Source organism: Brachyhypopomus gauderio, chromosome 14, assembly GCF_052324685.1.
Source record: "Brachyhypopomus gauderio isolate BG-103 chromosome 14, BGAUD_0.2, whole genome shotgun sequence".
NCBI lineage: Eukaryota > Metazoa > Chordata > Actinopteri > Gymnotiformes > Hypopomidae > Brachyhypopomus > Brachyhypopomus gauderio.
In genome coordinates, this window is record NC_135224.1 from 12094238 (window position 1) to 12105174 (window position 10937).

Below are 10937 nucleotides of genomic sequence, written 5' to 3' on the forward strand. Positions count from 1 at the left end.
ATTAAGCCGGTCAGTCACGTGATCACATACGCAAACTTTCTCCACCTGTAGCAAGAAAGTGACAGAAAAACCTCCCGAGCATCCCTGACCTCACATACAGCCAATGTTTACATTACAAACGTGTAAAAGGACAGTTATATTTGTCAGACAGTTGTGTCTGCCAAAACGTGTGGACATTTTAGCCTACAAGAACTCAACATCAAATTTGAGGAAACACGATGGGATAAGTTTGCCGTATGTATAATTTTGTGTAATGCTATATCTCTGAGGTATACGTTTGTATGATGATAATTATTAAATGTAACGCAGTGCAATACTAAAAACCAGTTCACACTCTGAGTGTACACACTAGCAATATATGATGATTTAGTAGTTGAACCAAAGTTTGATACAAATTCATTCAGTTGGCGTCAAGTTGTAGCTACACGTATTGGCTGACAGTCTCATCAGTGCCTTTGTGGAACACATTAAAGTTACACAGGCCTAATAATTAGGAACAAACAAAAATACAAATTATTTATAATAAATTTTATATATTATATTTATTTATAATAAATTATTTTTGTTATCATTAAAAGTTATTAATTCCAGTAATTCAGTTTCCCATTGTCACGCTACGGTCCCCGAACCCTTCCTTTGGGGCGTGTGTTAACGTTGTCTGCGTCTATTCGTCTGCGTCTGTGTACCTCCGTGGGTGCGGGTGCGTCTTGTCATTATCCGTCTCACCTGTGGCTCGTCTCGTCATCACGTGGGGTTGATGTGGTCTGTCTATTTAATGTGCGTTCGCGCAGTGTCTTGTGCTCGTCGTTGTTTAATGTTTGAGTCTACACGTTACGTGTGTAAGTGTCTGTTTAGCGTGCGCTATTGCGCAATACCTGTAAGCATTAAAACGTGTCGTTGTGCCTGTGAAGCTGGATTTGTGTCTCGTCCTTCGCCTCGCACCCAACGTCACAGAACGACGAGCCGTCAGAGACACAACAAGCCATGCCAGGCTACACCACCCGGCCAAAGAAGGGCAAGAAGCCCAGCAAGCGCCGCCATGCCTCTGCTCCTGCCCAACACCGCGCGGCCACCGTTACTCCCGAACTTATGGAGCAGGACCCTTTATGCAGCATCATGCTGCTCCGGGCTCGGGAGGCCAGCACTGGGGAACTGGCGGAGTATTTCCGCCAGACCGCGGTGCGGATGTGGAGGGAGCGACACCCCTCTCCCACCAGAGACCTCTCGCCCCTGAGGGTCGGCTCCCTCGAACTCTGCTCCACAGAGAAGACCCCTGAGAGCGAGTTCGAGGGGGAGGAATCGGAGGGCGAGGAGGAAGAGGAGGATCAGGCTCCCTCGGTTTGTTCCGCCTCCACCGTGGACTACGGCGAGGAGGAGGATTACCCTCCCTCCGTGTGCTACGCCCCCACAGTGGATTATGGTGGGGGAGAGGGGAACGAGGAGGACTACCCACCGTCCGAGTGCTCCGCTCCTGCCGTGGGCTACGGCGAGGAGGAGGAGGACGACGATTACCCTCCGTTCGAGTGCAACGCACCTGCCGTGGGCTACGGTGAGGAAGAGGAGGAGGAAGACGATGATTACCCTCCGTCAGAACGCTCCTTCCCCGCTGTGGGCTACGATGAGGAGGTGGAGGAGTTCGAGTCGGAGGAGGAAGGCAGTCCGTCTCCCTCTGAGTGTTCCGCTGGGACTGTGAAGGGGAGGTGGACACCAGAGACGGTTCCATCCTCCGATCGTTACGGTGGAGAGAGGATGGACTGCTCCCGGGGTGGCAGCCCGGAGCAGTCCATGGAGTGGGACCAAGGAGAAGAGGAGGAGGAGATGGAGACCGCAGGGGATCTCCCAGGCGGTCCGCTCGGGGCGTCTACCGGTCGCGCTGCACCCGGCACGTCCGCCGGTCGCGCTGCACCCCGCGGAGGGTCTGCTGCGAGGACCGGAGGAGGACCGTCCGCTGCAGCACCGGCAGCTCCCGATCTCTCTCCCCTTATCGCTCTACTCCTGGCGCGTAGTCTGGCGCCTGTTTCATGTTTGTGTATGCCAGTGTTCGTAAGTCTTCCCATTTGTGTGCCTAACCCGTTTTTCCCTTTCGTGCCACTATGTGTAAGTGTACCTGTGTGTGTGTTTGTGAATGTCCCGTTAAATGTGTCTAACGTGTTTTCCCCCGTCTTCCCAGGGAGGGTGTTCTAGACTGTGCGTGGCGGATTCTCCGCCGAGGGCGTTCATTTCCCAGACGCAGGACTGGGCGCTTCAGATCCGCCCATCGACGTGGGTTCGGGGCACTCAGTCCTGTTGGCACCCCGGGACGGGTAGTGCCCTTGGTGGGGGCGTCTGTCACGCTACGGTCCCCGAACCCTTCCTTTGGGGCGTGTGTTAACGTTGTCTGCGTCTATTCGTCTGCGTCTGTGTACCTCCGTGGGTGCGGGTGCGTCTTGTCATTATCCGTCTCACCTGTGGCTCGTCTCGTCATCACGTGGGGTTGATGTGGTCTGTCTATTTAATGTGCGTTCGCGCAGTGTCTTGTGCTCGTCGTTGTCTAATGTTTGAGTCTACACGTTACGTGTGTAAGTGTCTGTTTAGCGTGCGCTATTGCGCAATACCTGTAAGCATTAAAACGTGTCGTTGTGCCTGTGAAGCTGGATTTGTGTCTCGTCCTTCGCCTCGCACCCAACGTCACACCCATGATGTAATTTATTGACACGAGACAGTATTCATGCATTTACTCACTACTTGAGTAGCTTTTTATCAAAGTACTTTTTTACTTTTACTCAAGTAAATTTTTGGATACATACTTTTACTTTTACTTGAGTAACATTTGGTTCAAGTAACAGTACTTTTACTTGAGTAAAATAGTTGAATACCCACCTCTGGTAAAATGTCAACAAGATCAAGGGCTCTCAAGTGCCCCTCTCACCCTTGTCCTGTTCAGAACAGCCTCTATGTTCGTTTGTCCCTTTAAATGATAATAAGCTACTGCTTATTGTTTCCAGTAATTTAATTTCCCATGATGTAATTTATTGACACGAGACAGTACTCATGCATTTACTCACTACTTGAGTAGCTTTTTATCAAAGTACTTTTTTACTTTTACTCAAGTAAATTTTTGGATGCATACTTTTACTTTTACTTGAGTAACATTTGGTTCAAGTAACAGTACTTTTACTTGAGTAAAATAGTTGAATACCCACCTCTGGTAAAATGTCACCAAGATCAAGGGCTCTCAAGTGCCCCTCTCACCCATGTCCTGTTCAGAACAGCCTCTATGTTCGTCCGTCCCTTTAAATGATAATAAGCTACTGCTGACCCCCCCCCCCCCCCCCCAAGCCGTGGGTGGAGATGTTTGCATAGGGACACTACCATTTGAACTGTATCCTTAATGCTACTGTACAGTACTGTAATGATACTGTACCCTTAATGCTAAGTCTAAAGACCTTATTTTATCCCATGTTTTCTGGAATATGCAGCTCACAAGAAACTGTGATTGTTTGTGAGATGGCACTCCAGAAACCCAAATATATGTATTAGCACTGAAATAGTAAACACGATGGAAAGCGATGGAAAATAATACATTTCTTGTAGTCTCATATGTGAAATTACTTAACGTTGAATTTAGAAGACAGGCATGTATCATCTGCGTATCAGTTCCATCTAACTTGAAGGGAAACGGGCATATACACTATATTGCCAAAAGATTCACTCACCTTATTTGATTCACATATGAGCTCCCATTCCTAATCCATAGGCTTCAGTATGATGTTGGTCCACCCTTTGCAGCTAGAACAGCTTCAACTATTTTGGGAAGGCTGTCCACAAGGTTTAGCAGTGTGTTTATGGGGATTTTTAACCATTCTTCCAGAAGCGCATTTGTGAGGTCACATCCTGATGTTGGTCAAGAAGAGCTGGCTCTCAGTCTCCGCTCTAATTCATCCCAAAGGTGTTCTAACGGGTTGAGGTCAGGACTCTGTGCAGGCCAGACAAATTCATCCACACCAGACTCTGCCATCCATGTCTTTATGGACATTGCTTTGTGCACTGGTGCACAATCATGTTGGAAGAGGAAGGTCCAGCTCCAAACTGTTCCCACAAAGTTGGGAGCATGGAATTGTCCAAAATGTCTTGGTATGCTGAAGCATTCAGAGTTTCTTTCACTGGAACTAAGGGGCCAAGCTCCTGAAAAACAACCCCACACCATAACCCCCCTCCACCAAACTTTACACTTGGCACAATGCAGTCAGACAAGTACTGTTCTCCTGGCAACCACCAAACCCAGACTCATCCATCAGATTGTCAGATGGAGAAACGCAATTTGTCACTCCAGAGAACGTGCCTCCACAGCTCTAGAGTCCAGTGGCAACATGCTTTACACCACTGCATCTGACGCTTTGCATTGCACTTGGTGATGTATGGCTTGGATGCAGCTGCTCGACCATGGAAACCCATTCCATGAAGCTCTCTGTGCACTGTTTTTGAGCTAATCTGAAGGCCACATGAGATCTGGATGTCTGTACTGTGACTCTGTAGAAAGTTGGCGACCTCTTAAGCATCCACTGACCCCGATCCGTCAGTTTATGTTTACCTACCTCTTCGTGGCTGAGTTGCTGTCATTCCCAAACACTTATATTTTCTTATAATACAGCTGACAGTTGACTGTGGAATATTTAGGAGCAAAGAAATTTCACAACTGGATGTGTTGCACAGGTGGCATCATATCACAGTTCCACGCTGGAATTCACTGAGCTCCTGAGAGTGACCCATTCTTTCACAAATGTGTGTAAAAACAGTATGTATGCCTAGGTGCTTAATTTCATACACCTGTGGCCTTGGAAGTGATTGGAACACCTGATTCTGATCATTTGGATGGGTGAGTGAATACTTTTGGCAATATAATGCATTGTATACACAATCTGTGCATAAATGATAGTTCAGTTTTACGAGAAAAATCAAGTTGTGTATGAACGTGGTATGTTATATCTATCAGTGTTTTGGTGTGTTTGGTCTGTTTTGTTCTCCACATATGCACATTATTCCCCCTTCACTTGTGTGTTCACTCAAGTCATCATCCCTGGACTATTTCACAAAGAGTCCATATTTAAAGAATCACATTCACTAACCTAATTGATTGTGTCCCAGTTTATATGCATCTTTCCTTTGTTTTGAAATCTCCCTGTTAGATTTGTTTGTGTGGTTGTATATAACATCATATGTAAATCTGGGTATATGTGCCTGCACTATCTTGCTGGGGGCAGTGTTTGTGCTGTTTTTGTGTTAGGGAGTAAAGTTAGTATTGCTTTGTTATATGTTATTGTGTGATTCAGGATGATATTGTTTATTTTCAGTTAGTTTGGGGGTTTTGTTTGTTGTTCTGGGTTTTGTTGTACCTGGTGTTGAAGCCCTGTTATAAATAACACTATTTATTTTGTTGACAATATATACATTTACATCAAAGTTCCACTTTTTTCCTTGCCATTATACTAATCCTTACAATGGAATATATATGCTGAGCATCTACATGGTGGAATGTAACACCTATATGGCATTTTTGGTTGTGATTGGTTGCTTCGCACACCTTGATCAGTAAAAAGTAAAGGTCTTATACTAAACATGTATCTGCTATGAACAATTAAAGAAGGGCAGTGGCTTAACTACAAATGCAATCAGAATGGGACCTGTGACACTTTATTTCACTTTTCAGAATTGTCAAAATTATTGCTACACCGTCAGATTATTTTAAACCATTAAATGGAAATACAGGGAAATAACCATTCACAGCACATTAAAAAAAAGAATTTGAGACCCATAGCAATGTATGGAGGCTTTGTGTAAACACAAAGTTAGCTTTGCATTGTGCGCACTTATGTCAAAACAAAGACAGACTAGCACTGTCAGGATCCTGATCCCGTTCTGATGTCTTTCCTCTTCAACATATGGTAACAGGCCACAGCAGAACTTTGAGCTCTAGTTTAAACTGACTGTTTCCCTCACACTGCCCTCTTCTTTGGGGTGATGGTCTCCATCGTGGTGCCCTGTCCTTTGGGGTAACTGTCTCCAGCGTGCTGCCCTGTCCTTTGGGGTGATGGTCTCCATCATGGCGCCCTGTCTTTTGGGGTGACTGTCTCCAGTGTGCTGCCCTGTCCTTTGGGGTGATGTTCTCCATCATGGAGCCCTGTCCTTTGGGATGACTGTCTCCAGCGTGCTGCCCTGTCCTTTGAGGTGATGGTCTCCATCATGGTGCCCTCCCCTTTGCGGTGACCATCTCCGTCATGTGTCCTATGGGGAGTTCACCCTTCACACATTCCATGCACCCTTTTCATCAAGATTACACCCGTGTCCCTCACAACCATTAGTAATGAAAGCAGGTGTCATCACTGCCTTTGCTACAATGCTATATAGCTTAGTTTAAATCCAGACTAAAACATACTTGTTTAACAAATACTTGCAGGACTTTACTTACTGGGTTTTTTATTTTATTTTTGATTTTGTCATTTGTAGTAATGTATTATTTAATTAAATTTTTCATATTATCAATGCTTAATTTTTCACTGTGAAATTTTGGAACTAACATGAAAAGTGCTACATAAAGATTTATTATTATTATTATTATTATTATTATTATTATTATTATTAACAAAAAAATCACAAAGTAAAAAAAGTTCATTTCTATTTCTTCAATTTTCTATGTATTACTATTTCTCAGCTATTAACACATTTGCTTACAAATTAAAACTGATTGGAGCAATTGTAAATTGTTCCATTGTAAATTGTAAGTTTTAATTATCAGTGGTGTAGCCTTTATCCAGCACGCTGAATAAAACTGAATTTTCAGATGTATAATGTAAAAACACGCTTCTTGCTTTTTAATTTAATAAGTTATTGTCTGTAATTAGAAAATACATTGTTTTTTTGTGCACAAAGTTTCTCAAAATAACAAACAAACTTAAAAAAAACATGTAGTATCGCCCATGTAGTATCTTTCATACAAATGTGGCTTTGTACTGAACTGTGTTGTTTTTGTTGACGTCTGCCAAGGTGCTGAGGGGCCGTGTGGGGTTGAAGGAGGAATGAGGGCCGTTTCTCATCTTGCTCTGGCACTGCCGAAGCTCTGCTGCATAGCCCTCAAAGCTGTCCTCCAGAGTAACGCCGTCAACACCAAGCTTTTTGTCCAGAGGCACTGAGCCTTCTTGGGTTGGCGAACGTGTACATGATACCCCCTCGTGGTGGCTGACGGGAGTACAAATTTCCCCTCCATCCTTTGTACCTGAGGCAGAAAAACATTTAAGAGTATGCGAAGCATTTGACGACACGAATGAAAAGCAGGACAGGAAGTGTTAGTATGATGATTGGTTAGTCGGGCGGCGGGGGGGGGGGGGGGGCGCACGACACAGTAGTTGTTTGGTTTAATCCAGCCACCCACCAAGGATACACCTGGTGAAAGCGTTATCTAACCACATAGTGCTACGCTCAGTTGTGGCCCTGGGACTGAGAGGACACAGTGCTGGGCTTTACGTGCAGTGGAGGAGCTCTGTGCCAGGAGATCCTGCCATGCAAACAGAGAGGGGTGAGGTGCGCAGACCCTTTCCAACAGTGCGTTCTAAAAAATTAAAAAACACCTGGGGATCCCGTTTTGTGTCCACCCACCAAGCATGCGACCCAGCTGGGGAACAGCCTGAGCAGCTGAGGGCTTGGACCAGGACTGTTAGGTTATGAGCAGAGGAAAAGGCGGAACACAGGACCACGGCTGCGTGACGTGTGTAAGTCATCAGAACTTTTGTTTTTGTGCAGACCGACTGGATCCGTCCGGAGTCCAACAAGACAGCGGGTTCTGTCCTTAATTCAGCTTTGTGTGCAACTTTGTCCAAACCTACGGCTTTGTGAAACAAGCACTGTGGGAGGTTTGGAAAAAATCACGTATTAAACTTTGACTTCAAGTATATGCCAAAACAAGCAAAATGTTATTACAAGATATTAAATTACTAACTACTTATTAAATGTGCTCAAAGTTACAAATACTTGTTGAACACTTGTTCATCTTCTATAGCTTTTGGATAACATTTGATCAAAAGGTGGCAGCACAATTCCTCTACTGTATACAGACACTGTTTTAATATTCATATAGAAATATCTTTCAGATATTTATTTTTTTATGGCTTGCTATAAGCCTGTACTGTATGTTTCCACATAACCTTTAATTAACTTTATGAACTCTGAAGCTGACTTGACAGTCAATCCTTCTTAAACACGATTTACTCTTTCCCCTTATATTTAATGACCCTTTCATGGTTATTGATCTTCTATTAGCTTATAATGTTTGATCAGTAACATACCTAACTATTAACAACATTGTTCTTACAAGCATCAGAATTATGTAGCGCTTGTTAATATCCATATATCTCAGGCTTACTAATACCTGAGTGTATTTATTTTTCGTAGCATGCTGTATTTTCATAACCGAGTACCAGTAAACAGAAAGTCCCAGTGTCAAAGTGGAATTGAAACACACAATAATCAAAAAACAATGTTAGAATGGAAGAGTTGGAAGAAAATGAATTATGAAGAAGGCAGGTCTGGTGTGATTTCACCTCTAGTATTTATTAACCCACATACAAAATCAACATGATCTACAGAAGAGGCAGCATGGCTGGCAGTTCAACAACGCACAGTCCTGGAGGGCAGAAACCGGAATAAGTGTGTATGGATTTAAGCACAGCTTAAGTTCGGAAATGATCAACTTCTCTTGGATTATGACAGGTTCTGTGAACTCTAAGTAGATAGTGCCCTCTCAGGTCAAAGTTCAGCTTTGTTGAACTGCAGTTCAGGAAGGGATGGAATAGGGACACAGTTGCTACAAGAACATAAAAAAACTGATGTAAAAGAACGGCAGAATTATTGTTTAAAACACTGAATTTCACTGAACATATCGGAGGCGACTGAAAACACCTGTGTTAAAAGGTGCAAAATATATATATATATATTTAGCATTCACCTTATGTGGTGTCTCGTAGCAAAATAATGGCAAAAACCACAAGCAAACATTTTACATTTCTGAAACATTAGTGAAAACATTTACATTGATTTGTTCCATGTGGAGAAAGGATGGAAAGATGGAAGCCCGGATGTGCTCTCCAACCGTGTAAAGTGCGTATCGATTCTCATGGACCATGTTAATACTGCCGACCCGAGACGTCCATTAGTGGCAATAGTGTCTACTCATGCACGAACGCCTGCCACCACACCCACACACCCACCACACACACCACGGCACACACAGCTAGTCACGCGGGAGAAATACCTGAGTTGGGCTGTCTGTGAGCGCACGCCGCTGGTGGGGTGAAGTTCGCTTCGGGCAGACTGCCCTCATGGGGGCATGGTGAGCTTGGCACAGGGGGCAGAAGGGTTGAATTGGGGCTGGAGATATCTCCCTCCCCCACCAGGGTGAGGTCACCCATGCCTTCGCTGTCCTCTCCTTTAGGGCCAGCCGGAGGGAGGATGGGGGACAGGGGAGGGGCGAGCGGGGCAGGATGAGGGCCGGGTCTGTGGGGTCGCCCGTTTGAGGTGAGGGGTTCGGGGCGGGCGGGGCGGTGGCCGGGTTTTTGGGAGGTGGGGGTGGAGCAGGCAGGAGGGGCGGGTTCGGGGTTTAGACGCAGAAAGTCAGGCAGCACAAGGTCCTCTTTCCTAAGTAAACCCCTCTGGTCATCAGCACGGCTGCTCTGGGCACGGCTCAGTAGCTCAAAGAACTCTGGGAGGAACAGAGTGAGAAACAGAACGAGTGAGTGAGTAATGTGCCATGTTAGATAACACTGTACCATCACCAAAGCAGCACAATAACAAACAGTGGAGTGTTTTGACATCATAAAATCAAGGACAATACAAAAACAAAAACATAAAGCTGAAATAATTACGATGTACTGGAAAGAAAACGGATAGTTGGGAAATGGATCTTTCAGTATTCTTCTTTGAGAGACCAAGAAAAGTTTTCTAACAAAACACTAAAGGGGAGAGGAGGAGACAGAGAGACAGACCGAGACGGAGACAGAGGCGAGTGCTACCTTCAGCTTCATCCAAGCGAATCTTGGTTGTCTGTGCTGGCTCTGTGATGGGGTGCTTAACTCTACCATCTGCTTTCATGGATTTCGACTTGCGATCCCCCTGTTGATGCACCAGCAACATGGGTTATGGGCTTTAAAACACACTCCCCTACATTTCAAAACCGACAGACTCCCTACACGCACAAATAAGGCGAAATATGGCAATCAGCCCAGGACCAAGCTACTCATGGAAACATATGGCTTTAAACATATGATCATTAAACATCAAGGCCCCAGATAGACTATTCATTTGCAGGACACCATATTATTACATATATGCAGATAATATTAGCTATATGCAAAACACACACGCACACACACGCACACACACACACACACACACACACACACACACACACACACACACACACACACACACACACACACACACACACTTACCAGTGATGACTGACCCCTGCTGACTAGTGAAGGTCCTTTAGATTTGGTGGAGATTGTTGTGGCCTTCTCTGTTTTTAAAGTGAAACAAAGCCCAGAGTTTATATACAGGTTATTACAGACTTCGGTGATATGTCACTTTATCAGGAAGAGACAGATGGAGGCGGTGTGGGTCCGGCTACTAGCGTGTGTGGAACATGTTCCTGACCTCTCTTCAGTGGGAGGGTGCACAAGAGCATCTTACATGACTTTCAGGAGGAGCTTCTGTACGTGTGTGTGTGTGTGTGTGTGTATGTGTGTATGTGTGTACGTGTGTGGGCATATAGGTGTGTGTGTGTGTGTGTGTGTCCATACCTTTGGACGAGCTTGGGTCAGCTCTCTCTAGGACAACTCGTAGACCGTCAAGGTTTGATATGGGCAGCCCCAGATCTAGAGCTTCTGTCTCTCCGCTCTGAGTAACCAAGA

The 10937-nt window shown here is 45.0% G+C and overlaps 1 protein-coding gene across 5 annotated transcripts in view; it reads right to left on the minus strand.

Moving 5' to 3' along the window:
• Nucleotides 1-5648: 5648 nt before the first annotated feature.
• Nucleotides 5649-10937, minus strand: part of rgs12a (regulator of G protein signaling 12a) — a 29232-nt gene continuing 23943 nt past the window's right edge. For 3 of the 5 annotated variants that reach the window (XM_076973318.1, XM_076973321.1, XM_076973320.1), the window contains 5 exons: nucleotides 10827-10923; nucleotides 10476-10543; nucleotides 10038-10137; nucleotides 9281-9727; nucleotides 5649-7249 (listed from right to left, as the gene is read on the minus strand). In XM_076973318.1, coding sequence (XP_076829433.1) covers nucleotides 6966-7249; nucleotides 9281-9727; nucleotides 10038-10137; nucleotides 10476-10543; nucleotides 10827-10923 — 996 coding nt within the window. In that variant the 3' untranslated portion in view covers nucleotides 5649-6965. Of the gene's footprint in view, nucleotides 7250-7601; nucleotides 7875-9280; nucleotides 9728-10037; nucleotides 10138-10475; nucleotides 10544-10826; nucleotides 10924-10937 lie in introns of all 5 variants that reach the window. The other 2 variants (XM_076973319.1, XR_013121018.1) reach the window with 2 other exon arrangements.